Source organism: Megalops cyprinoides, chromosome 1 (assembly GCF_013368585.1).
Source record: "Megalops cyprinoides isolate fMegCyp1 chromosome 1, fMegCyp1.pri, whole genome shotgun sequence".
NCBI lineage: Eukaryota > Metazoa > Chordata > Actinopteri > Elopiformes > Megalopidae > Megalops > Megalops cyprinoides.
In genome coordinates, this window is record NC_050583.1 from 37,558,533 (window position 1) to 37,585,321 (window position 26,789).

Here is a 26,789-nt window from a genome sequence, read left to right on the forward strand (position 1 = left end):
CAAAATAAAAAAGATTCCACATACTGGGTATGAATGCATTTTGTCTTTTTTAAGGTGGGGCACATCTTTTTCTTGTAAGAACAGAAGACATAATGCAGAAACAATAAAACATAACTAATTCAAACATTACCATCCCACCGTTGTTTGGCTTCATTTCATCACTGTATTCATGTTGTCTGACGTTCATCATTGGTGTGTGTATTAAGCCTAAGGCCTGTGAAATATTTTATCGATAAGGCAAATATGCATAAAGTATGTAGTGCAATGTTTAAGTATTGCTATTGCTACTTAAGACTCCATGTACAGAAAATCGGGTACACAGAGAAGTATTCATGACGATTAAAAGCTTTAAGCGGTATTAAAGAAATCCTCACACTAATCTCAGGCTTGTTTTGCCTTATATAGGATTCAGGTTTTACCGGTTTATTTGCTCCTTCTGTTGCTCTGTACTTGGAGCTATAGGTGAACGCCAAGGTGAATGAGGAAATAAAGTAAAATTTAATGGAAATGTGTAATTTCCTGTAATGTTTCATTATGTGGTGAAAATTGTTGTCAACTGCAGGCTTACCTCTGACAGTCCTCATGTTCATCATGCAGAAAACTATTGAAATATTACAGGAACTTTTTTGTTCGGCACAGTTTTGACAATGAAAAATTTGCCATTGTATCCATAAGCTTTTACAGAGGAACTTTGAAACCTACCTATTCCAACTTTTCAAAACAATTGCCTTGCCAAGCAAGAAGCTGTTTGAGAAAACTGCCCTGTCCTTGTCCTTGTCCTCCCTTAGTTAATTATACATTTGGCATAATGTGATGGCCAGTTTGTTCAACCTACGTGGTAACAGCAAGCACAATTAGCCCCAATACTTCAATATCATGGCGATATCATGCCTTTTGCTTAGTGTTGTTCCTGCTGGCCATTTTTTGGAATCCTCCAATTCTTTGGAATGGGTGTCAGTGAACAATGGCATGCAAAGAGTGTGGCTGTGTCAGCGTGCAGCCCTGTGTATACTGCATGTACTGTCTGCTACTATTTAACAACGCCTTGCAAAGCTTCAAGGAAGTTGTTTTTTAATGCCCATCATTGTATGAATGTACCAGACCACACCCCCACATCCATCAATATAAGTACCAATCCAATAGTGTCATGCGCAACAGAAGGAGATCCTAACTGGTAAGCTTCTTTTTCTGCAAACAAAATTAGCTTAATTTCAAATATTTTTCACATATTTTGATGTTATTAAATGGGTTACAAATGTTTTTATTTTTAATGTTTATAAATGCAAACACTTGGCATAGACATTTAAATATATATGACATCTTCACATTTCTAAATAGAGCTGGGGCATTTTAAAATAGACATATAAGGGGATATTTATATTTTCCAAAGCATCAAAGTTTATTTAGGAAGTAAGGCAGTTGGCTTTGCAAAAATGGCTAGAATAACCACAGGTGTGTGTTGCAGCCTTTTGAATATGTATACCCCTGCATTTAAGTAGCCCAGTATATAACAGGACTCTCCATATTATTATGGGGGCTGGGTGTAGGAAGGCCAAACATTTTGCACTTCCTGTTGATGGAGCCATGTATTTAAGTAGCAGGCTTTATATATGTGGGAAAATGCCAGCACGGTCTTAAAATATGCACACCTCTCATTTACTACACATAATAAAGCAGTGCCAATTTAGCATGACCAGTTTCATTATACCTGAATACCCTTAGAGTGCACTCAGTGCAAAAACTGGGGTGAGGACTCTTTTATTTTTTGCTGAATTATTTTGTGGGGTGGGAAAATAATATGTTTGTTTGTTGTAGTAATGTACAGTTTCATCCCTGTTGACAGGTATCTGTTTAGTGATGTCTAATAAACAATACTGTAAGAGTGAAGTTGACACCCACATTCTCAGAGAATTCATACTGAAAAAATAATAGTTAAAAAAGTTTTGTATGCTTCATGCTTTCACACAATACTCTCTGCACATACATGCTGTATACATATATTTGCTTTATTCATTCATAAATGGCAATGCTATTAACTTATATTGTAGCTTTTGCTGTATGACTGAATGGATGGCTTTCAGGAGAAGTGACTGTTTTCTTTTTAGCATATTTGATCCATCTCAGATGAAGACTTGAGTTACCATGGGGTTTCTGCTAACACTATGTGTTCTACAGCTGCTGCTCTTGAGTAAGTTTTAGCTCTAATACTTTCGTTAAATATAAGAAATATATCACTGCAAAGTTGGACAGTCTTGTAGTATTGTTATAATTCATAATTCTCAAATTTAGGTTTCTAGATCTGTTGATCCATTTTCAAGCCTGAGTGTGACAGTTACAAACAAAAAAAATCTTAGGTACTGATGCAAAATGTACAATCAATGCAATCCCATATTAGCTAAATGTATTGGCTAAGTTTCGTAAGTATAGTTGAACAGCTGTAGGAAGAGTAATGTACACAAATTTGGATGGAATAATAATAAGAAGAAATAATAAGAATAACAGCTTCTTCAAGCCAACTTGATAATTGTGACACTGAAAAAGTTAATGCTACCCCTTTAGACAGAAATAACTCAAAATGAAACAGGTGCTGATGGGTCATTTTGTATTTGACAAACTTGTTAATCATGAAAGAAGTATATTTGTCATTCTGGGCTCTGGCTATTATAGTACACTGCTAGTAAGTAATTGTCTCATTTGTAAATAGTTAATGCAAATGCAAAAAGACAAATAGCAAAGGTTATTGCAAATGGTCATTGCCTTTGTGGTGTCATAAGCTGCTGTAAGAGAGTGTAGACCTCACTAGTATGTCATTGTTGCATTTGTTCAATGCATTTGTTATTATTGTACTAATTATACCTCTGCTTACATTTTCTTTTATCTATTGTATTAACAGGTGAAGTGACCGAGGCTGTAAATGGTAACATAATTTCACATTATTTCATATGAATTAAACCAAAACATGAAAAAGAATAAAAACATGAACAATTTTATAGTAATTACAGAGGTAGTAATTATCAGGTAGTGATGGTTTATGGAATTTACCAGACAGTATGAGGAAAAACTCACAACCTGCTCTAAACCTGTTTTAACATTAATATACATTATTCAAGTGATCAAAGTCAACACGAGGTTGTGGTGTCAGTAAATAAAATCCTTGCACCAGTTACAGCATTTTCTTGCTGACATTTTGACAGTATTACTTTGACATTCTAATCTTGACCCTGCCTAGTCAATGCTTTCTTCATTCCGGCAGGTCAATAATGAAATATTTCAGTCACGATTTAGAAAGAACCAAGAAATAACCACAGAGACAGCCCCTCAAAGTAATGGATGATCTGCTCCTCTTCTCTGATTGTGGCTGTATTTTTATACTTGCATTACATGATTTGAATGCTATATTTGATACCATAGACAACCATATTCTCCTGGACAAATCAGAAAAAAGTTGGTATTTCTGCTGAAGCTCTCTTTTGGTTTGAATCCAGATGACTTTGTGTGAGTAACTGATGAGTCATCAGAATACTCAGTTGTCAGCTATGGTGAACCACCAGGATCTGTATTGGGACCTTTGCTCTTCTCCATTTGTATTTTATGCTACCACTGCTGTTATAAGCAGAAATGGTGTTGACTATCACTGCTATGTGGATGACATGCAACTGTACAGTAGCCTATATATCAGTCAAACCTGGGAAGGAGGTTCAATTTACAAAACCAGAGGTCTGTCTTAAAGGCCTGGATGACCCAAAACATTCTTTTATTGAATTCAGATAAGACTGAGATTTTTTCTTTTAACTTTTAGACAACTTTTTAACAACAGACTTGTTTTATATATAAAACCTGTTATTGGACTGTTTGGCAGTCTGACACAATACAGGTTTTTAAATCCAGGCATTTTATTTCACTGTACTACCTTTTATTGCCTTTTCTCTTATTTGTTTTGCATTACCTCTTGTGTTTTTGTTCCTATCCCCTTTTCCTGTAAAGTGGTTTTGTGTGACCCGGAAAAAGCACAACACAAATAAAATTGATTTCATTTATTTTGCATTGAGCTAAGTATAGTCTCACATACGTAAGACATTCATAGAGTTCATACAACAGCAAGCAGTTTACCCATGGTTAGATAATTGCAGTATGTTGATAAAGGACACAGATATTTGAGAATTTTTAACCCGTACAACCTTTTTGACCATATGATTGGTGCTGAGTCATAGTTTATATGATTTGTGAATGTTCCCATTTCCACTTCAGGCACCAAATCTGTCTGTCTCTGTTGTCTCCGTTACTTCCAGGAATTTTTTATCCATACGGCATTACATATGGAGACACACTGAGCCCTCAATCAGATGATGGGAGCTCACCTTTGATCACATTAAGCAGGATTTTTCCCTTTTTTGGAAGAAGATATCAGCAGATTTTTGTGAGTGAACCAAAACATTTAATTTATAATAAACAGCACACTAAGGTTGTTTTCTATGTCATACATGAATGTTTTTGGTAATCCATAGGGAATACTGATGACACTGATGAAGGGTACCTAATTTAAGTAGTCACTGAAAGACCAGATGCTTTGTTAATACCTTACTATTGCCATTTAACATAAACAGCTTGAAAATCAATTTTTTGTTTTGGTAAAGGGCAGTATTTTTTAGAATTCATCGCAAACACAGTGGTCTTTCAGAACAAATAAATAGACAAATAAAATTGTCAAAATTGTTCATGGTAGGAGCATTAACGTTCAAAATTGTGCCTTCTTTCTTACAGGTGAATAACAATGGAGACCTGACATTTGACTCAGCTTTTTACAGCTACAGCCCCTACCAATTCCCAGCCTACGCTCAGAGAGACATCATTGCTGGGTTCTGGACAGACCTGGATAACAGGGCAAATGGCAACGTCTCCTACCATCAGTTTACCAGTGGTAGCCTTCTGCAGCGGGCCACACAGGATGTCAACCAGTACTTCCCCAGCCTGCACTTCACTGCTTCCTGGGTCTTCATTGCCACGTGGGACAGGGTGGCCTACTTCCCCACAACAGGGACGGTAAGAACCTGCAGCCTTTTAATGAAAATTATTCATGCAGGGTCATACAAAATTAAATGCTACTATCATTTGATACAGTTTGGAGGGTTATGGGCACTCCATTTGTGTTCCTGTAGCTGTAAGCTTAACACTAATTCTCATAAATGATTATTACATTATTATGTAATGTTGTGTTGTAGGAAACAGTAGCATGTCAATTACATTCTATAAATAAACTGTCCTGTGTTTTAGGGACATACCTGGATTTCACATCTTGGAACAGTGTTAGAGATGAATCAGAGCCTTAGCTGCAGTGTTGGGGAGCGAAATAAATGTTCCAGGGGTTAATGTGTCAGGATAGGGGTGCCAGCAGAAGAATGAAAATAATGATGTCCAGGCTTATATAAGTCTACTGACTGATACTTTTATATGCTTGCTTGAATTTTACACTTATATTGCTTGATATGTGACTCTCTATTGATGGTTGTTCTTAGGAAACATCTTTCCAAGTGGTACTGATTTCAGATGGGAGTCTCTCCTTTGTCCTTATGAACTATGGCATCATTGCCCCACCTAACCGCTATGTGCAGGTGAGAGGATCTCTATATGTACTATGCACACCAGTAAAGGATAAGGGATAGTATCTCATTCAAGACATTAGTTTAGGGCTCCCATATACAGCAGAGGTTGGCATATGACATGTTAGATGCACTACACGTAGATGAGATGGTCACCTGTTTCCACTGTAGACTGTGATTATTAAAATAGTAACACAGACAAATGGGGGATGACTCAACAACAAAACCATACAGTGTGCACAAAGCATAAACTGAACTGCTATAGTACTGTCAGACTGTTACTTTATTTTTAATCCCTGTTAAATAACTAATTTGTTCTTATTATTAGGCTGGCTATGACACAATATCCTCAACCCATCATTTCACAATAACTGGATCCTTTCCAAATGTCACAAACCTGAATATGACCAGCAACGTCAATGTCCCAGGCCGTTGGGCATTTCGCACAGATCACGGATCAATAGGCTGCAATTTTCAAGGTAAATTCCAAAGTAACATCACATGATAGACTCTATGCATCACATTAAAAATTCACGTTTTGAATTAAATGAACACAATTGTCCTTCTCAATGTATTGGAAAGAATGAATAGTTTGGGACAGTTAACAGATATGTATGTAATATGTAATATGTATGTATGCAATACTTACCATAAACTTCTGAAATACACAAGTACACATTCTCTCCTTCTCAGGTATGCCAGTCCAGTTGGGTGACTCCTTTTGGAGTGACAGCACCTGCAATCAGAAATGCACCTGCTTCCACAGTGGCCTGCAGTGCCAGAACGATCCCTGCTCCTTCTCCCAGGTGTGCCGGGCCGCTGCCTTCCAGTACTCATGCCAGACTGTGCAGAGGCGAACATGCACCATCTCTGGCGACCCCCACTACTACACCTTCGATGGCCAGCTCTTCCACTTCCAGGGCACCTGCACTTATGTCCTCTCCCAGACCTGCGACAGTGGGCTGCCGTACTACCGTGTGGAGGGCAAGAACGAAAATCGGGGCAGCACCCGCGTATCCTGGACACGTCTTGTGCGGGTGTTTGTTTATGGAGAGGAGATTGAGTTGGTCAAGACCCATCTTGCCCATGCAAAGGTCAGTACTTCCGAAAGCATTCTGCATCACTCATGAAAACACTCATCACGGAAGAAAAAAGATGACAGTGATTTTGTTAGGAGCTCCTACTAACACCAAGTTACATATCATCACAAAACCCGTTTGCTGTCACATGTTCTTCATACTGGTATTACCATCATGCATGCTAATTCGATAATTGACAAACATGCCTTGGCAAACCTTTGCTCTAATCATTGTAACATTCACAATATGATGCACTTCCAGGTCAATGGGAGCTACACTGCAGCTCCTTTCTCGCTCCGCAACGGCACTATCCAAGTGTACCAGACTGGCTTCTCCCTGGCGGTCAGCACTGACTTCGGCCTGATTGTGACATACGACGCCAACCACTATGTCAGAATCAGTGTGCCCTATGACTACCTCAATGCCACCTGCGGCCTCTGCGGCAACTTTAACAACAACCAGGAGGACGACTTTCTTTCAGCCTCAGGGGAGGTGCTAAGCTCAGATGTCGATTTTGCCAACAGCTGGGAGGCACCTGGGGACACCGATCCCGAATGTGAGAGGGTACGGTGCGCAGGCCTGGACTGTGCTGTCTGCAGCTCCACCCAGAGACAGCTGTACTCAGGCACAGACCACTGCGGCATACTCCGGGACCCTTATGGACCCTTCGCCGCATGTCACAGCCAGCTACCCCCCCAGACCTACGTGGAAAGCTGTGTCTATGACTTGTGTGTGGGAGGTGGGTACCAGCCCATCCTGTGCCAGGCACTCAATGTCTACGCTACGCAATGCCAGCAGCATGGAATTCAGCCTGGGCTGTGGAGGAGGCAGGACTTTTGTGGTATGTTTGGCAAGTCATGTTTGATTGATGGAAATTTGCAATTTGACATTGCTTGGCAAAGCTTGACACAAATAACGATATCATGCTTTACTTTTAGAATCGTGCTGAATATTTTGACGTAGTTTTACTGACACTCACTGACAAGCTACAGAAATCTTTTTCTGTTTTATTTCATCTCTCAGAAATCTCTTGCCCTGCTCACAGTCACTTTCAGCCTCAGGGCACTGGCTGCCCTGCTACGTGTTCCAACCCCTCAGCCCCCTCCAACTGCCCGATACCATCCCAAGAGAGCTGCATATGTGATGCTGGCTTTGTCCTGAGTGCTGGGGAGTGTGTTCCTACAGGACAGTGTGGGTGCACATTTGAAGGCCTGTACTACAGTGCCGGGCAGCGAGTCGTGCTGGATGAGGATTGTGGGCGGCTCTGTGTTTGCGAAAGTGGCGTGATGACCTGCCAAGACCACTCATGTGGCTCACAGGAGGTCTGCAGAGTAGAAAATGGAGAGCGAGGATGTCAACCCCTGAGCTATAGCACCTGTTGGGTAGAGGGACCGAGGCGATATCGCACATTCGATGGACTGACATTCCAGTACCCAGGAGCCTGTGGGCTCACGCTGTCCAAGGTTATCGGGTGGACATCCCTGCCACGCTTCATGGTGACAGCTCAGAAGGTTCCTAGAGGCCCAGATGGCACTGATTTTGCCAGGATACTGAAATTTCAGGCTGAGGGGACAGAGATTTCCATTGAAATGGGTGGCAGCAGCAGAGTACAGGTGGGTTAAATACTTGTCACTCTGGAGCATTCATTCATTCAGGAGCTTCATACTAAGCATTAAATAAAAACATAGAATAAAAATGCAATAAATTAGGAATAATGCAGTGATCTTCTAGACATTTATGGGAATGTAGTTCAGATTTCTAGTTCCTGATAATACAAAACTCCATTTCATGCACTCTTCATTGATAAGATTAATGAAGTGGAGCGCAATGTTTTGATATCTCCCACTTTAACCTTTTTTCCGTCCTCAGGTGGATGGGCAGCTGGTCAGACTGCCTTTCAGCAGTGATTCTGGCAGGATCCGTGTGTATCACAGCAGTGTGACTCACATAGTTGTGCAGACGGATTTCGGCGTGACAGTGCAGGCTGACTGGCCACACCTGTTGCGAGTGACCACTCCAGGAACCTACAACGGCACTCTAGGGGGACTGTGTGGCAACCACAATGGGTACAGAGACGATGAGTTCATGACCCCTGAAGGCTCCCTCGCCAACAGCTCGCAGGTGTTCGGGGACAGCTGGCGTGACGGATCCCTGTCGGCTCACTGCGTGGAGCCTGAGGATAGCACTACTCAGTCAGGACAAAACAGTAACCAGTATCTGTCAGGGGAATTTTGTGGACTTATGTCTTCATTCCATGGGCCGTTCTCCCAGTGCCGGGCCATGCTGGACCCCTGGGAGAGGATTACAGACTGTGCAGAGGCCATGTCCCGGGCAGGTGGCAGCCGAGCGGTCCTGTGTGAGGCACTCCGCAACTATGCCCTCCTGTGTCAGCAGAACGGGATCACTGTGGAGAACTGGAGAAACATGACCAGCTGTGGTCAGTATGAGGTTTATGTGGATTTCATTGAATTCACATGTATTATGAATGGCATTATTTCATATGAGAACACAGCCACAGTATGTAGGCTACTGCCATGTTGACTTGTAAAATGTAAAATGTAAAGAGCACAAAAAACATACGAATGCATTTCCATCTGTTTCTTCATGCCTGGTCTGTTCTTTCAGATCCCAGCTGCCCTCCCAACAGCCACTATGAGCTCTGTGGCACCTCCTGCCCGGCCGCCTGCCCCAGCCTCTCCTTCCCCTTCGTGTGCACACAGCAGTGTCAGGAGGGGTGCCAGTGTGACGACGGACTCCTCCTCAGTGGTGGCCAGTGTGTGGCTCCCATCGACTGTGGCTGCCACAGTGAGGGGCGTTACTACCGCGACGGTCAGAGCCTATGGGAGGGCGAGAGCTGCCAACGCCTCTGCACATGCAACGGCACCACTGGGAACGTCCGCTGCGTCCCCTCGGCCTGCGGGGCCTTCGAGTCCTGCCGCATCGTAGATGGCCAGTATGGCTGCCACCCTCAACCCCACGGCACCTGCTCTGCCTCTGGGGACCCCCACTACTCTACTTTCGATGGACGCACCTTCGACTTCCAGGGCACCTGCCGCTACGTGCTGGCAACCGTCTGTAACTCCACACAGGGACTGGAGAACTTTCAGGTGGATGCAAGGAACGAGCCATGGCACGGCCTCCCGGTGTCCATCACAGCAGAGGTGTTCATCAGCGTCTATGGTCACATGGTGCACATTTCCAGCGAAAGGCTCGGCACAGTACAGGTATGGGAACTCATTGTCTACCATGATTGTTTTGAAATGGTTCAGTAAATATCAGTGAATTGCTGATAACATCGCACCACTACCAATCTTATCATTATGTCTTGGTTCAGTGTATTGTGACATGATGTTATCTGATTCACTGAGGTATCTTTGGTCATGTGATGTGCCTTATGACAGAAAAACTGCATTGAATGAAGTGGAAAAAAACAGGAAAATATGATACTGATCAAGACAAATATATGGAAATCTCAGTACTACTGTTGACCAAATAGCATATTAAAAACAATCTATTTTAGTTTTCCAGCCATCCTCACATCCTTATAGTTTTGAAAACATTATTAATTGGGAGTGATTACCTAAAAACAACTCTGAAATGCATAACAGGTGAATTGCAGACTGTGATAGAGGATTTCCCTCTCTATAGAATATAGCGCAACTATTTCAGTATACTATTATTATTATGATTACTATTACTATTACTGTAGAATATTCCATACTCGTTTCATACTCATTACTCATTGGCATTTCCTCCAGGTTGATGGTGTGATCAGGAACCTACCACTTCTCTTGCGTGGTGGTGAGGTGTCCATCTACCTAAGTGGAGTGCACACGGTTGTCAATGCTGACTTTGGCCTAATGGTTAGCTATGATGGCTGGAGCGTTGTCTCTATTACCCTGCCCTCAAGCTACAGAGGCAAGACCTGTGGGCTGTGTGGCAACTTCAATGGGCTGCCTGGCGATGACTTTGTGACCCGATCTGGTGTCCAAACGACGTCTGCGTCCCAGTTCGGCACAGACTGGAAGGTGACTGGCAATTATACCTGCAGTGATGGGTGTGGGGAGTCCTGCCCCATTTGCCCAGACCAGAGCGTGGCCCGGATGCACTGTGCGGTCATTCGAGCCAGCAACGGTCCCTTTAGCTTCTGCCACAGCGAGGTGGACCCAGAACCCTACTTCAGCGACTGCGTGTTTGACTTGTGCCTCTCAGAGGACAGACCCGTTGTTCTGTGCCAGGCCATTCAGGCCTACGTGAGCGCCTGCCAGGCTGTCAATGCCAGAGTGTATCCCTGGAGACAGAACACACCGTGCAGTAAGTGATCTTTTGACCACAACACTTAACATTTTGAAACCTGGGTCCACATTGTTTGAAGCCAGTAAAGAAATCAGTAATCTTACTAAACATAGCAAGGGTATGCCCCCAGATCCCAGTGGACAAGCAGTCAGTTAAGTTGCTGCTTTCTCCTGTGGACAAGTGCTGGGTGTCCCTTACACATTGTGTGATTCTCTTTTTGATTTCAGGCATTCAGTGCCCAGAGAACAGCCACTATGAGCTCTGTGGCACGGAATGTGGCAACACCTGTGCCAGCAACATCGATGCAAACTGTGAGCAGACCTGCGCAGAGGGCTGCTTTTGTGACGAGGGCTACGTCAGGAGCGGGAGCCATTGCGTCCCCCTAGCACAGTGTGGATGCCAGTACGATGGCTTCTATTTTGAGGTGAGTTGGTGGGACATTGCAGTTTTACTGCGAGTTTGGATCAGCAGGCGTGTGGAGAAGCTGGCTGACACTTCTCACTAAAATGAACAGGGAAAATCAATGACAATAATTTATTTCATAAACCAGCAGACAAACAAAAACAGCCTGAGCACAGTCAGCTGAAAAAAGTGAGTCTATTTCTCTCCAGTCACACACCTATATTTAATATGACGTTAATTAAGCAGAAGTGGCTCGTTAACCAATGGGCTGGTTCACACAAAGACTACGAAAACACACACACTGGCAGTCACAAACAATTAACCTGTTCAGACAAAACTGATATGAAACAAGGTCAATTACTGAAAACTGAAAAACAACAAACCTTAGATAGGTAGAAGGTCTCTTTCATAGGTTGGAAAATAAAGAAGGAAATTGGGTTTATGGACAGGATTTTCTTTTTGGGATTTTACATTTTCACAGTTAATTTTACAGAGAAAAGGAAGCTGTGCAGGTCTAATAAGTAGTGCAGAGTAAGAAATAAATTGTAGAACTGACAAAGTCCATGTAGGTCGACATACTTAATGAAATAAACTGCTTGAAAGCATTTTATTCTTTTTTTCAACACTTTCTTTCTCTACTACCTTTGTTGAATAGATATTGATATACTATATATGTTAAATGTGGTCTGTAATCTGAGGTATCTATGTGTGCATGGGATGAAATGTTTAAATGGGGTTTCTAAGTTTAAAATTCCTCAGTATCACCCTGTGGGTTTCAGATCGGCGAGATGTTCTGGACCCCTGGCTGCTCCCAGCGCTGTGAATGCTACGCCCCCAATGATCTGCGCTGCTCTGCCGCCAGCTGTGCCCCCACCCAGGAATGTGGTGTCAGAGAGGGGCGGCTGGGCTGCTTTGACGTCTTCTCCACCTGCACAGTCACTGGCGACCCCCACTACTTCACCTTTGATGGAGCAGTGGCGCATTTCCAGGGCACCTGTTCCTATGAGATCGCCCGCACCTGCGGGAACGTCACAAGTGATGAGCTATCCTTCCGCATCGTGGCCACCAACCGGCACCGTGGAAACAACCGGGTGTCCTTTGTATCCTCTCTGGATGTGTGGCTGTCCCATGAGGGACGGGACACCCACATCTTCATCGGACAGAGCAGGAGTGTACAGGTATTCAAAATAAGCCAAAGTCAGCATTGTTCAATGAGGTTAGAGCTGTACTTCCAAGTCCAAAACCACTCAAAATCCACATTTATAGCTGGTAAAAGTAATCACTTACATTTGTAGTTGTTAATTATTCATTGGTATGAGTTTTACAGCAGTTATCTGCAATTCAAAATATACAGTACATATAAGATATAAGATATAAGTATATATAATGTATAACGTTTCATACACGTACAGTGCTATTTTAACCATAGAAAAGGATGTAACTATTTTAACCATATAAAGATGTGTCTTAAGCCTCCTGTACAGTCCGCCTGATATACAGTTAATAGGTCATTTCAAATAATTTCGATCTCCCTGTTCCAGTACTGAGTAAAACCAATCAGTAACTGAAATCAACCCTTTGCAGAATATTTGAAATTTGTTGAGTTCTCGGGAAGCGAAAACTGTCAGGGACACTGCAGAGTGTTAAGAGCTCCTTCCTTCTCTCTCCCAGGTCGATGGTCACGCGGTCTCCGTTCCCTCAGCCATTGGCTACATCGCCGGAGTGTCATTTGAGAGGGGCTTTGTGGTGCTGAACACCTCCAATGACCTGATGGTCCACTTTGACGGTCGGAGCACCTTGTTGGTCCGGCTGGGTCAGACGCATCGTGGCTCCATCTGTGGAATGTGTGGGAATTTCAATGGTGACCCGCACGATGACAAAGTCCTGCCAAATGGGGATATGGCCCTGACAGATGAGGAATATGGAGATGGATGGAAGTCAGACATCAGCAGTGCTGGGTGAGCAGTTGTTGCTGTTTTTATATGATTATTCAATAGTTTGTTTCAGCTTGACCTATTAAGTTTTAAGTGCACAATGAAAAAGTCTGTGGTTGGTTGGCTTGTTTTTTTCCAGAAATAACTGAAAAAAAGAAAGACACCACAAAGACGTGTTTGTAATTTCATCCATAGTGATTGTAACTAGTGTAATTTTGGTTGTTCATTAGGACACATTAGTCTGCATGTCTAGAATAGCATAGACTTTTAGAGCATTTTTCTCAATATGCACTAGCTTTTTATTGAAAAAAAAAATTATGGCAAGTGAATATACAGAAAAAATATGTAACAGAAAATTCAATGACTCTGTCAATGGGCATTTTCATTTCTAGTTGTGATGATATTTTGCTAGGCTAATTAAAAGTGTAGGTACGTTTAAGATCAGGTACCCTCTGCCCACCTAACGCAGTAGTGTTATACAGCAGGGTAGTAAAACAAAAAGCTACACAAAAAGCAGAACTAAAACTTCAATTTGACCTATGAAATATTTTGATTTAAGTAAGTATAATTATGGAAATTTGTCTCAAAATATAATGCAGTATACTATCAGTTTTACTATTAGATCCTCAAGCTGGAACTGCTTGCAAGGTAAGAGTCCTTTTTTGTCCCCAGCTGTGGCAGAGGTGACGTGAGACTTGGAGGAGGAGAGGAGGACTGCACCTTCAGACAGGAGTACACTGACCTCTGCAGCGTCATCACCAACACCACCGGCCCCTTCAGGGACTGCCACCTCCATGCTGACCCCACACCCTACTTCACATCTTGCGTGTACGACCTGTGCCTCTACACGCCAGCCAACGGCATGCTGTGCTCTGCTGTGGGAGCCTATGAGGCAGCTTGCTCTGTCCTGGGGCTCCAGATCCCGGAATGGCGGTCGGACCTGCTCTGCCGTTAGTCTCTCTCCCCTGTGTCACTTCTGTAATGGTAGCACCTAGCCATTAGTCATTTTACTGTCATCGTCTGGTGGAAGCACTGTTGGATACATATTTTTATTTCCCCTCCATTGGTTAACCAAAGAGGGCATAACAAACTGTAATTATACAAAATCTATATATCCATATGTATATTTGTATATGTCTCTATATAAACACATATAAACAAATGTTCTATATAGAACATTTTTCAGCATGGCCACACACTTCCATTCCCTCTCCCATCCTTTAAGTCTCTTGGTGTGAAATAGGTTCAATAGTCCAGTGCAGAACCAAATATTGTTTGTCTTTGATTTTTAAAAGCATTTAAAACCTCTGCCCAGCTGTATTCACATCTTACCCATCCACCCTCTCTCTCTCTCCAGCATTGACTGATCCCTGTGATGAGCTAGACTGCACTGACCAGGAGTGGTGTGGGGAGAAGAATGGGGTTTACGGTTGTTTCTGTAATGAAGACCACAATCGCCCTGACCCTGAGAACTATGGTGAGCTATCTAACCTTACCTTGAAGTGCAGAAATGTGTATGCACGTGTGTGCAATAGTATGTGTATCAAAATTATAGATATAAAAAACGACCTTTTGCAGTCGGTATGCATAAAAACACGATTCAATTTGTGTTGCACTTAAAATGAATGGCAAGGAGGACCTGTGCCAGAGAACTCCAGATGCTTGCATGGAATTAACTGAGCGTCTTTGAGTTAAGGTATATGCAACCCTGCACCTTTTTACCCCTGGCTTACGATAGTATAAGGACAAACTTTTTGATATAAAAATAATTTATGGCTATGGCATTCTGGCTATACTGCAACTTGGAAGTCAGAATGTTTTCATATGGGATTGTTCTAATGGCTGTTAATGATTTGGTCCTCATGCTAGAATTGCAGAATTCTACTTGTTCAGTAATGTAGTGAAGGGATACTGCTACAATTTAACATGTTGAATCAAAGCTATCAGATTTACAGTGATGACTGTATGTTGCAATAAAATTCCACTTGTACTCCCTGTCAGGTAGCAGGAGAGCAAACACCAATGCATAGCAGTTTGGACTGCATGACTGTAGCTCATTCCTGCTCCTGGTTCCTTCCTACAGACTCAGAGGAAACCTGCTTCAGCAGCTCCGGCGTCATGTCCTTGTCGCGCTGTCAGCTGTTCGAGAATGGCTTCCCGCCCCACATCCTGCACCTCAACGACCCAAGCTGCAATGGGACGCTCCACCACGGCCGAGTGGAATTCTCCTTCAACAACGAGGACCACGTCTGTGGGACAGCTCTCATGGTACCCGTCTGCAATCTGCGATAAGGGGCCATTTGTTTTACATTTCCCAAAGAGTACAACAGACTAGTACAGCCAGCTGAAGTGACCTGCTTGTGTTGTCGTCCTCTGCTCCAACCTCTTCCGCAGAGCAACGGCACTCACTTCATCTACGAGAACTCCATTCAAGGGGAAATTGACCCGCACGGAGGTGTCATCAGTAGGGAGCGACGCATCAACCTGCGCTTCTGCTGTGTGTACCCACTGTCCAGCTCCGTCTCCATGCCGATAGTGATCCACCCTGTGGAGAGGTGGGAAAAGCTCAGTCTTCCCTTACTCAGTGTGTACTAATGGTGCTGAGTGTCATTATCACATTGTACAGTTCAGGTTGCTTCTGTGTAGGCATATGCAATGGGTTGCGGGGTGATTGTGTTGTGATCACTGGTTTTGAAATGGTTCCGACAGCATTGTGAGGAAGAAGCTGCCTGCGGGCGTGGGGAGTTATCATGTGAGGATGACCCCCTATCGAGACCCGTGGTTCCGCCAGCCTTTCTCCGGTTCCAGCTTTGAGCTGGAGGTGGACCAGCAGCTCTACGTGGCTGTGGAGGTGACTGGGGTGGACAGGCAGCAAATCTCCGCTGTCATAGACTCTTGCTGGGCCACGCCCTTCAACGACCCCTCCTATCCTGTCCGCTGGGACCTCATCAGCAGAGAGTAAGTGATATTTCCTCATGTCTGTCATTCCAGAATGCTTTCATTTATTAAAGAGCTTATGTGATTGATTGCTGGTGGATTACAACCATGACAGTAAATGCAGACAGGCAGAGAAATCTTGTTCTGCAACAGCGTAGGTTGGCTTCTCCTTGTTGATACTGTCTCCTGACTACAGGTGTGAAGTATTTACAAAATGCTGGTTCTGAATAATTGGGGTTGTGCAGATCCATTTACTTTTACACAGACTTGGCAAGTAAACTGCAAGAGCAGTGGGTTACATGATGGGTATTTAATGGACACAATGAACACATTCTTTATAGATAAAGTGCTCAAACAAGTGACAAAGGCCTTTGTTTCCCTCTCTATTCTTAACTTAACTGTATGACTTTATGGTAACTCATTAATTCACTCAGTCAAATAAAGCCCCTTAGTGCTGTAACAAATGACTCCGCCCTCTCCACCATCCCTCAGATGCCCCAACACTGATGACAACACCGTGCAGCTGCTTCAGAATGGGGTGTCCACCGTCAGCCGCTTCACCTTCAGGATGTTCAGGTTCACTGGAAACTCCTCCGCAGTTTACCTGCACTGTCAGATTCATCTGTGTCTTCAACAGAGGAACAACTGCACCGCGGTGAGACCTGCGCTTACCACAAATGTATCTGTTGCATGGCTGATTTGTCACAGGCGTTTTTGTTTCACTTTATCATTGTGCAATGCCTGTGCCATGAGTGCAATGTACATTGAAGAAGCTCGGCACACACTCATGACACTCACAGTTTTGGAGTTTCCACAGTTAATCGGTGGACCATGTGTCTGATTTTGAAAAGACATTTCACAGGTGTTAAACCCAGACACTTGAGCAAATTTCATTTTGACTGCACTAGTAGCTTTTGAAAGAATTTAAATGGTCACCTTGAATGAAATTGCTGCGGACATAGTTTATCACTAGTAATAAGAAGATGGGTCAAATGTTGCAGTAATTTGGATCTGATCTGTCCTACGCTCAAAGAAGGGAAAACAGAGCATTGGTTATAAATTCAAAATCTTTATATGAAACAGCATGGTTACCATTAATCCAAATGAAAAGAGTAATTCCAATATGTAATAATGTAATGGTATGGTCTAAGAAATAAAAAAAATGTATTCTCTGATCTTTATGCTATTCTACAGCACTGTTACCCAGGATACCACCAGCGAGCGCGCAGATCTCTGCTAATCCACGACAGTGCTTCCATTTCCATCGGACCTCTCATTTGGTCAGGGGAAAATACAGGTACAATGCATTGCTATCATTATTGCCACAGCAGCTTCAATGAACATTTAGTGTTTTCCTTGGAAACAAATTCTCTTATTGCGTAAAGGCAAATTAATGCAGTCCAGAGCTCTGTGTTTGACTGTTTCAACCTTACATGATACACTTTTCTTTTCCCGCGCAGATATTCAAGCCCCAATATTAGAAAAGGCATCAAAGGCTACAGTTTTGGGTGGATCCCTGTTGTCCCTGCTGCTGGCTATCCTGACTGCAGCTGTGCTGGGATAGGACTGTCTGACCCCTTCTCTCCACACTCCCTGATGGGTTTCCTCCAATCACATTGCAGCAAAGCAAGCAGACACTGTGCTTCTGCCAAATATTCCAAATCACATTATTGGCACACATTATTATCTATGGAAAGAGGGTTGTGAGAAGACAGTCAAGGGGGATTGGTAGCCATTGATACTTACACCACAGGGGATTGCTATTCAGATTATTTGTGCGCGCCTAATATTTTTCATCTTCATGGCATTAGTACTTTATAAATAGTTTTCTGAACCCTTTGCCCAGTGTGTACCGTTTTACATTTTATCACATTGTATCTTCTGTACTGATCTGGTCTACTGTTCATTGGGATATAGCTATCAAAAAGATTGCACTTTAAGTTACCATTTGGACATAGGCATACATATCTGTATTAATTGACAAAACCTACTATTCATGATTAATTGACACATTTAATTAATTCCCTCATATGACCTTTTTAATCATCTACAAAATGTATTTATTGTTCTTTATACTGATATCAGATACAATTTAATATGTCCTTACCTCCTGAATAACATTTTTATGCACAGAAGCTTTAATTTGTCAGTAAGGATATTAATGAGTTTTGAATGTGTCGTATACTCATTCCCTATTGGTGAACTGTAAACAGTTGCCTTCTGGCAGGCTTGCTGAGATTGTATATGAACGGTTATATAAGGTTACTTTTTTCCACACTTGTTTTAAGAATGTTCAGAAGTACAGGTAAGTTTGTTTTGTGATGGTGGTGTTTGTTTTCTAAATCAGTGGTCAAAATGAGCTGTAATATGTATTGTCTGTAGACCTTTTTATTGCTGTTTTTATTGCTCAGTGTACAAGGCTCAGAAACTCCATTATTGCATGTTGTTTAGTGTTGTGCTCAACACCCAGTTTTCGGATAGCATCAAAGGAATGTTGTACATCCTACCTTGGAAAAATGATGACGACAGTGCAACCAAGAGTCTGTTACCCACACAGAGTACTGTTGCCCTACAATGTATCTTTCTGGTATGAAAACACTAACTATCAATCAAATAAAATCATTACAGATGTCAAATGATGATGTCAAAATAACAATTAATCATTGACTGCATGTTTTTATCTGTCAAATTATATTTTCATTTTATTCACTGCAACTGTGTCCTTTTTTTCGCTATGAAGGGAGAGACAATACAGGCCTCCTAAACATCCTTACAAAGTGTCAGATGATCACCGTTGGGGTGTTGACAATGGGGTTGTGTGTCACAAACTGCACGGTTGTGCAGATGAGGCATGGGTTATTCATTAAAAATACTATCACAAAAAATGAAATTTACCATTTGGTTTTAATATAAGGTTAGTGACAAGATGAGGATGTGTGTTATGATGTTGGAAATGTGAGTCTTCATGACCCAAAAAAATGGGTGGGGCTATTATGCTGTCAGACATTAGTTCCAATCGATAAATCACTGAAAAGATCTGGCAAGTTGAACAGTGATTGATGATAACAGTGAAGATTCCAGTCTGCAAAAGTAGAAGTACATGCATGCAATTGTTCCACCCATGCACTGAACCAGCTCACTATTTAGTTCCTCTTCTGGCAGAAGAGTTGTTAGAAAATCCAAATCCAACAACAGTTAAAGAAGGTTATTTCCATTTTTCATTATTTTGCTCCACTTTGATTTGAAATCAAAACAAGGTCTAAAAATATGTAACCCCCACAAGGTCACTAAGAGTATAGCAGGTGTAAACATTCAATTTAATTGAATAAAGAAAGGGAGGAGGCTTGTGTATAAAAAAATAAATCACTTTAATTTCTGATATTTCAGGTTAAGGGGTGTACATTCATGTAATATTTATTTTTATCATTAAAAAATGCAGAGCTTATGGATCAAAACTGTAATGAAGTATACAAAAAAAAGTAATAAACGTAAATAAAAGTCATAAACAGGTCAGCTGTGGCTATACTAACCCGGTGGAGAGACTAAGGGCTGCACCAGAAGTACACCCTACAATAAGGCAACCTTGATGGGAATTCACTACACACTAAGTAGGAGCCAAATCACAAAGGCTGTTCACTACACACCAAACAGGAGCCAAATCACAGAGGCTATTCACTACACACCAAGAAGGAGCCAAAGCCCAAAGGCTGTTCACTACACACCAAACAGGAGCCTAATCATGAAGGCTGGTTCACTACACACCAAGCAGGAGCCATAGGCTACTTAATTAATCTAGGCTTTACACAGCACAGCACACCAAGAAGGTACAGAAACCCAATCTACTTCCCCATGGAAAAGTTCCCAGCCACAGCTACGACCAAAGAAAAGAAAAGAAAATAAGAAAACAAAACCAACAAAATGAAAGATTGGAGGTGGTTTCACAATGAGATTTCCTTGAGGCTACAGGCCCAGCTAGCAGGCACAGTAAAAGTTAGTAGTAGGCCTGTGTAGCCTCCTAAGTTGAGCACTGACTACAAAATAATGATAGGGAAAACAGTGGCTACATAAACATTCTTAATGTTTGTAGTTTGCCTTTGTTTCCTGATCAGGCAGGCACACGGGAATCGTTGATAACCTCTGTAAACTTCAGTTTCAAACAAACGTTGCTCTAAAGTGATGTCCTCCGCTCCAAGTTTCCTCAAGTGAAATTTCAAATCGCTAGGTCTTAAAACTCAACGGGCCCACAACCCGGTCTCAGTTATCCGTTTTTCTCACCGCCAGCACAGCGAACTTGTGCAGATGCTATTCATTCGGCGTTTACCGCCTGAATGAAATTTAAAACAACAAAAGAGAGCCGTGTGCTGCGAACTACCGGTGTCGCGTCATGTCACATGACCACCGTGAGACTACCGGAGATTTAAAGTGAACGTGACCCCCGCCACATTTAAAATGAGAAAAAAAAAACACTACAAAGATAAGCTCTATGTTAAATCTTTTGCTTATTAACTTCATTAATCAGTAATTGACAATGGTGTGAAGCTGGAATAGGCAGAGTGAAGGCCTGTCCACTCACTCTAAACAGACTTTTCAACAACAATCTAGCCAGCAGCAAGTTATGTTTTGATTGGGATTAACATTTTCAGAAGCTTTCAAATTTGACAGCTGTCAACAGCTACCTAGCCAAATCTTGCAGATGCAAAAAGAAGGAAAAGGTAATTATTGATTATACCCAGCTGACACAAAACCAAGCTGCAATCTCATGCAACATTTTTGTACCCTTTACACAAGGACACGTTTCCAAAGTGATGCTTCTGTAACTTTCTCTAATATTCTGGCAAGGTTTTTTAGTAATGTCCAACACAACGTTTTGATGTTATGGACAGGTTGGCTAATGTAAAGTGTCTCTGTCTTCAGGAACTATACTGTAATCTGAAGCAAGTATTATATGTTGTACCATCCTGTCTGCATGTAATTGGATGGTTTTCTCTCATTAATCTACTTATTCTGTCCAGGGCATGGGTTTTATGTTCCTCATTGTGGAGCAGATGGGTATTTTGTAATGTGACTCCCATCCTTGTCTGTTTGAAGTGATGTACTATTTAGACACTTGCTGTGCTGCTTTGCCTCTGCAATAAAGCTATAGAAGAATGTTTAAACTGAGACTTGGTCTCTCACCTAGGTCTTCTACCATTCCTGCTGCAATATGTTGTAACGACAGTTGAAAAGTGTATTTATTGTTGCTTTATTCACAGTACAACTAACTGTGTTTCAACCAAACAAGCCATTGGTTACCGAGCCTCACCTGCCTAATTGCATGTTAACATGCCCGTAACCAGCTATGAGGTCACTGAGGTCCGGACCTCGATAATTTTTTTAGGGCTAAAAATAGAATGTGAAGCTAAATACAACTGGATAAAAAAATCAGTGGTTGAGAACTTCTCCTCCGAGATGAGTGCATGCCTAATTCAGTTTAGAATTGTTATTTAGTGTCCGCTGTGTGTGAGAGTTGTGAGAGAAGGCACGAGTGCAGCCCCTTGCATCATCAGCACTGACACTAACAGCAGCAATTGGAATTTACGCACATTGGTAGAAGCAGGTGGCTTGTGTGTGAACTGGCAGCTTACCATTTGGCAAGACAAAGCAATGATCGTTATGCCGTTATCTGTAATAAATGTTCAAAACAGTAACCTGGTACAGCGTCTGGAGTAATGGCAATTGTATGACACATGTTAAATATGCGTACTCTGGCCATGATGAAGGCTAGGCTATTTCTTTCATATTAGTAGGCTAGCTAATGTTTCACACAATGCCATTGATTAAAAAACAGCTTATGTAGGCAACAGTATCAATAATAGTAGGCCTATGAAACATTGCAAAGCCAACTCTGGAGATGAATATAAGTGTATAATGAAGTTAGCTTGAAGTAGTGTTACTCTCAAGCATTTTCTTTTATTTTTACAGCTAGATAAGATTACAAATAACCTTTATCATAAAGCTTTATCATCATCCTTCACACTGTAGACCTATGTATTTTGATGCCCTAGATAATGTTCTTATGATTTAATATTCATTCAGCAATGCATATTAATATGAAAGCTCCACACCTACCTTACAGTAAACTATCCACACATCGATAATGGGTCTAATTTAACAATGCCTATCACAAACATATTGGGTTGTAAAGAAACCCTTGCAGACATGGTTGTACAGGGTTGAATGTACTCATCAGTAAGCCCTCAAACCTAAACAAGTGAACCTGAAATGAAAGATTTGTCTTGCGGGGTATTCCTGGGATTTTGCTGCAGCCCCGGGCTGCACAGGTGTCATTGTGAACATACTGTACATACTGGGCTGCAGATGGAAAAGAGGAAAGTGTGTCAGTGAAGGCAGAATTGAATGCATTCAACAATATGCTCTTGTGGAGAAGCTGGCCAACACTTTTCACAAACATGAACAAAATAATTGTTGTAAAAACCAACAAACAAACAGAACCAGTCTGAACACACAGTCAGAAGGGGGGGTGGGGTGGTGGCTGTTTCATAGGCAAAAATGAAACAGGCACAGATGGCTCATTCTTCAATTGGCAAGCTGGTTGAGCATGAAAAAAAGTTTATGTGCAAGTATGTGAGCAAACTGGAAATTCACGTTGAGAGCTTATTATGACACATGCTACATAATTCTGTTGTCTCATGTACTAAAGGATGTTTACTTAATGAACTGCATTGTTTGTCAGTAAGTAAAAAATTCTTGCACCAATGCCAGCTTTTTTCTTGTTGGCATTTATACGGTATGAAACATGTGACTCATTCAAGCATTTTATCATTTCATTTCAGGTGTAAAAGTATTGTCTTTCTGCTTTTAATATGCAGCTCTTTTGATCTGGGTGAAGTTGCATAATCATCTTTTAATAAGAAAGTTCTCATTGATGACAACCTTAATCCATTATTTCACCATAACTGGAACATCTCAAAATGTCACAAACCTGGATAAGACCAGTAATGTCAATGTTCCAGGCCACTGGGCATTTTGCACGAGATGCGTTTTTTGTGGTAAATTCCAAAGTAACACCACATAACAGACTCTATGCATCACATTCAAAATTCATGTTTTGAATTAAATGAACACAGTTGTCTTTCACAATGTTTGGAACGCACTAAGATATGTATGTGCAATTTATGTGTATGTATGTGCAATGCGTACATTACATGTCTGAAATACAAGTACACTCTCTCTTTCTCAGGTATGCCAGTCCAGTTGGGTGACTCCTTTTGGAGTGACAGCACCTGCAATCAGAAATGCACCTGCTTCCACAGTGGCCTGCAGTGCCAGAACGATCCCTGCTCCTTCTCCCAGGTGTGCCGGGCCGCTGCCTTCCAGTACTCATGCCAGACTGTGCAGAGGCGCACATGCACCATCTCTGGCGACCCCCACTACTACACCTTGGATGGCCAGCTCTTCCACTTCCAGGGCACCTGCACTTATGTGCTCTCCCAGACCTGCGACAGTGGGCTGCCGTACTACCGTGTGGAGGGCAAGAACGAAAATCGGGGCAGCACCCGTGTATCCTGGACACGTCTTGTGCGGGTGTTTGTTTATGGAGAGGAGATTGAGCTGGTCAAGACCCATCTTGCCCATGCAAAGGTCAGTACTTCCGAAAGCATTCTGCATCACTCATGAAAACACTCATCACAGAAGAAAAAAGATGACAGTGATTTTGTTAGGAGCTCCTACTTTTACTAACACCAAGTTACATATCATCACAAAACCCGTTTGCTGTCACATGTTCTTCATACAGGTATTACCATCATGCATGCTAATTCGATAATTGCCTTAAATAACTGGCCTTTGCAAACATTCTGATCTAATCATTGTAACATTCACAATATGATGCACTTCCAGGTCAATGGGAGCTACACTGCAGCTCCTTTCTTGCTCCGCAATGGCACTATCCAAGTGTACCAGACTGGCTTTTGATAGTCTATCAGTTTTATGATGTATAATGCCAACCACTGTGTCATGACCAGCATGCCCTATGACTACTTCGATACTACCTGCAGCAGTAACTTCAACAACCACCAGGAAGATGAGAACAGCTGGCAGGTGTTGGGGGACATTGATCGAGAATGTGAGAAGGTGCGGTGTGCAAGCCTAGACTGTGTCTAATGTAAGTCAAGTCTAATTCATGTAGGTTGAAATGTTCAATGCATTAAAGCATTTAAACACTGTGTGGGTGCATTCTTTTTTTCTTTAGCCACATTTTCTTTTTTGAACAACCTGACTAGATAATATGCTATATATGTTCAGTGTGCTCTGTAATTTAAAAAGTGTCTCGGTTGTATGAGCTGAAATATTTGAATGGAGTTTTGCAGTGTGAAATTCCTCAGTATCACCCTGTGGAGTTAAAATTGACATGGAGTTCTGGACCCCTGGCAACATGGCAGTGTTGTGATGCTATGCCTGCAAAGATCTGCACAGCTGTGTCACTAGCTGCACCCCCACCCAGGAGCAATGGGCTATCCTTTTGTGTTGTGGCAACCAAATGACACTGTGAAAGCAACCAGGTGTCCTTTGTATTCTCTCTGGATGTGTGCCTGTCCCATGATGGAAAGGATACCCACATATTCATTGGACAGAGCATGAGTGTACAGGTATTCAAAATCAGCCAAAGTCAGTATTGTTCAAACAAGGTTACCAAGTACCACAGCAAGACACAAACTGTAAATAGTCCTCTTGCTACAGTACTGCCAAAGCTGTATACTAAGTTACTTTCATATTTCATTGTCCTGAATCCTGGGAGCTGAATTAGTCTGAGGACATTACTCATTAGGATCTTGTGGAGACATGGAATTTCTTCATGTTCTCTTTTAAACTGATCTAATCCTCAGATCTCTGTGATAACTTGATTTGATTTTCTTGATTGTTTGATGATGATTTGCTTTCATTAATTTAACAAGGATAATAACACATTCATTTTGTATAATGCAATTTACATCATGCAGACTCAAAGAGCTCTAGTCACAGGTCAAAAACAACATTTATAGTTGGTAAAAAGTAATCACTTAAGTTTGTGGTTGTCACTTATTCATTGGTATGATTTTGAGAACAGTTACCTGCAATTCAAGACAGAATGAAGTTTCATAGAGAGGACTCAGTGCTATTTTAACCCTAGGAACGGATGTAACTTTTTTAAAGGTGTGTCTTAAGCCTTCTTTTAAAACCATTTCCATTTTCACTGTTCCTGGTGTACAATTAATAGGCAGTTCATTTCAAATAATTCATTCCTCCTGGTCCATCACTGAGTAAAATTAATCAGTAACTGATTTCAACTCTTTGCAGAATATTTGAAATTTCTTGAGTTCTCAGGAAGTGAAAACTGTCAGGGACACTGCAGAGTGTTAAGAGCTCCTTCCTTCTCTCTCCCAGGTCGACAGTCACGCGGTCTCCATTCCCTCAGCCATCGGCTACATTGCTGGAGTGTCACAATTTGGTCTGGCTGGGTCAGAAACATCACAGCTCCATCTGGAATGTGTGGGAATCACAGTGATGGCAACAAAGTCCTGCTAAATGGGGATAAGGCCCTGACAGATTAGGAATTTAGCGGTGGATGGTATTTAGCCATCAGCACTCCTGGGTGAGAAGTTGGTTACAAGGATACTGTTTACAAGGATAGTTTCAGTCCTTTAAGATTTGTTAATTCAGCATTCCAGCGATGTTTATAATCATGGTATACCACCACTAAAACCCTCTTGGCTTATCTTAAATTATAACATTGTACCATTTATGAAAGAAATAATGGAGACCATGGTTTATTGTGAAAATAGTCACAGCTAAAGAGTTTCAGACATTTACGCATTGTGCCTAATTGTGCCCTCTATGACCCTCTGTGACTGTTCACAATATACCATGACTTCTCATGCATTTTAATTATATTTATTGTTCACCAATCTTATCAGCAGCTCTAACCTGCGGGCTGAATGGCTAGGGTTTCAAGTGTGAACTGCCAGGAGTAGGTGGATGACAGCAGTTTCAATTAGGCCGTGTAGATCTGGCTACATGATAAAGATGTGAGTAGATGTTTGGCATCAGGTCTTTCTTGTTTTTCCGTATATTGCAAACATTACAGATATGTATCATACAATGAAAATGCGTTGCTTGACACATTAGACAAAGACCGCATTAGAAAAAGCCAGCTTAAGGCTTGCACTAGCACTGTTTGCTATGCAGTTGAGATATTTCCCCTGAGCATGTGACTTTGTGGAAATCATACCAGTTCAATGAAACCCCAATTAAACATGTATAAACAATTTACAGATTGTTTTTTGTAGGTTGTTTTCATTTTATTTTAGTAAGTGTTGAGTTAATATAGTTTAAATGTATATGCTGTATATTTTCAGTTATCAATTTTAAAGACTCATGTGATTTGATTGTTATCATTGATATTCTGTAGGTGCCAACAGCAGGACTGCTGCTCTGTGTCTTTATCCTGTTTTGGCACTTGTGTTCAATCTGCACAACACTAGCTTTTCATTCAGAATAAAAATGCT

The 26,789-nt window shown here is 41.8% G+C and overlaps 1 protein-coding gene across 1 annotated transcript in view; it reads left to right on the forward strand.

The window, feature by feature from the left end:
* Positions 1-1,433: 1,433 nt before the first annotated feature.
* Positions 1,434-26,789, forward strand: part of LOC118784296 (alpha-tectorin-like) — a 56,617-nt gene continuing 31,261 nt past the window's right edge. The window contains exons 1-24 of the mRNA XM_036538503.1: positions 1,434-1,452; positions 4,290-4,417; positions 4,762-5,040; positions 5,514-5,609; positions 5,926-6,076; positions 6,291-6,691; positions 6,938-7,517; positions 7,700-8,289; positions 8,546-9,113; positions 9,302-9,900; positions 10,435-10,990; positions 11,200-11,396; positions 12,154-12,552; positions 13,046-13,332; positions 13,981-14,258; positions 14,666-14,785; positions 15,392-15,576; positions 15,703-15,863; positions 16,018-16,266; positions 16,738-16,900; positions 17,440-17,542; positions 23,486-23,886; positions 24,223-24,378; positions 25,669-25,742. Coding sequence (XP_036394396.1) covers positions 1,434-1,452; positions 4,290-4,417; positions 4,762-5,040; positions 5,514-5,609; positions 5,926-6,076; positions 6,291-6,691; positions 6,938-7,517; positions 7,700-8,289; positions 8,546-9,113; positions 9,302-9,900; positions 10,435-10,990; positions 11,200-11,396; positions 12,154-12,552; positions 13,046-13,332; positions 13,981-14,258; positions 14,666-14,785; positions 15,392-15,576; positions 15,703-15,863; positions 16,018-16,266; positions 16,738-16,900; positions 17,440-17,542; positions 23,486-23,886; positions 24,223-24,378; positions 25,669-25,742 — 6,740 coding nt within the window. The remainder of the gene's footprint in view (positions 1,453-4,289; positions 4,418-4,761; positions 5,041-5,513; positions 5,610-5,925; positions 6,077-6,290; positions 6,692-6,937; positions 7,518-7,699; positions 8,290-8,545; positions 9,114-9,301; positions 9,901-10,434; positions 10,991-11,199; positions 11,397-12,153; positions 12,553-13,045; positions 13,333-13,980; positions 14,259-14,665; positions 14,786-15,391; positions 15,577-15,702; positions 15,864-16,017; positions 16,267-16,737; positions 16,901-17,439; positions 17,543-23,485; positions 23,887-24,222; positions 24,379-25,668; positions 25,743-26,789) is intronic.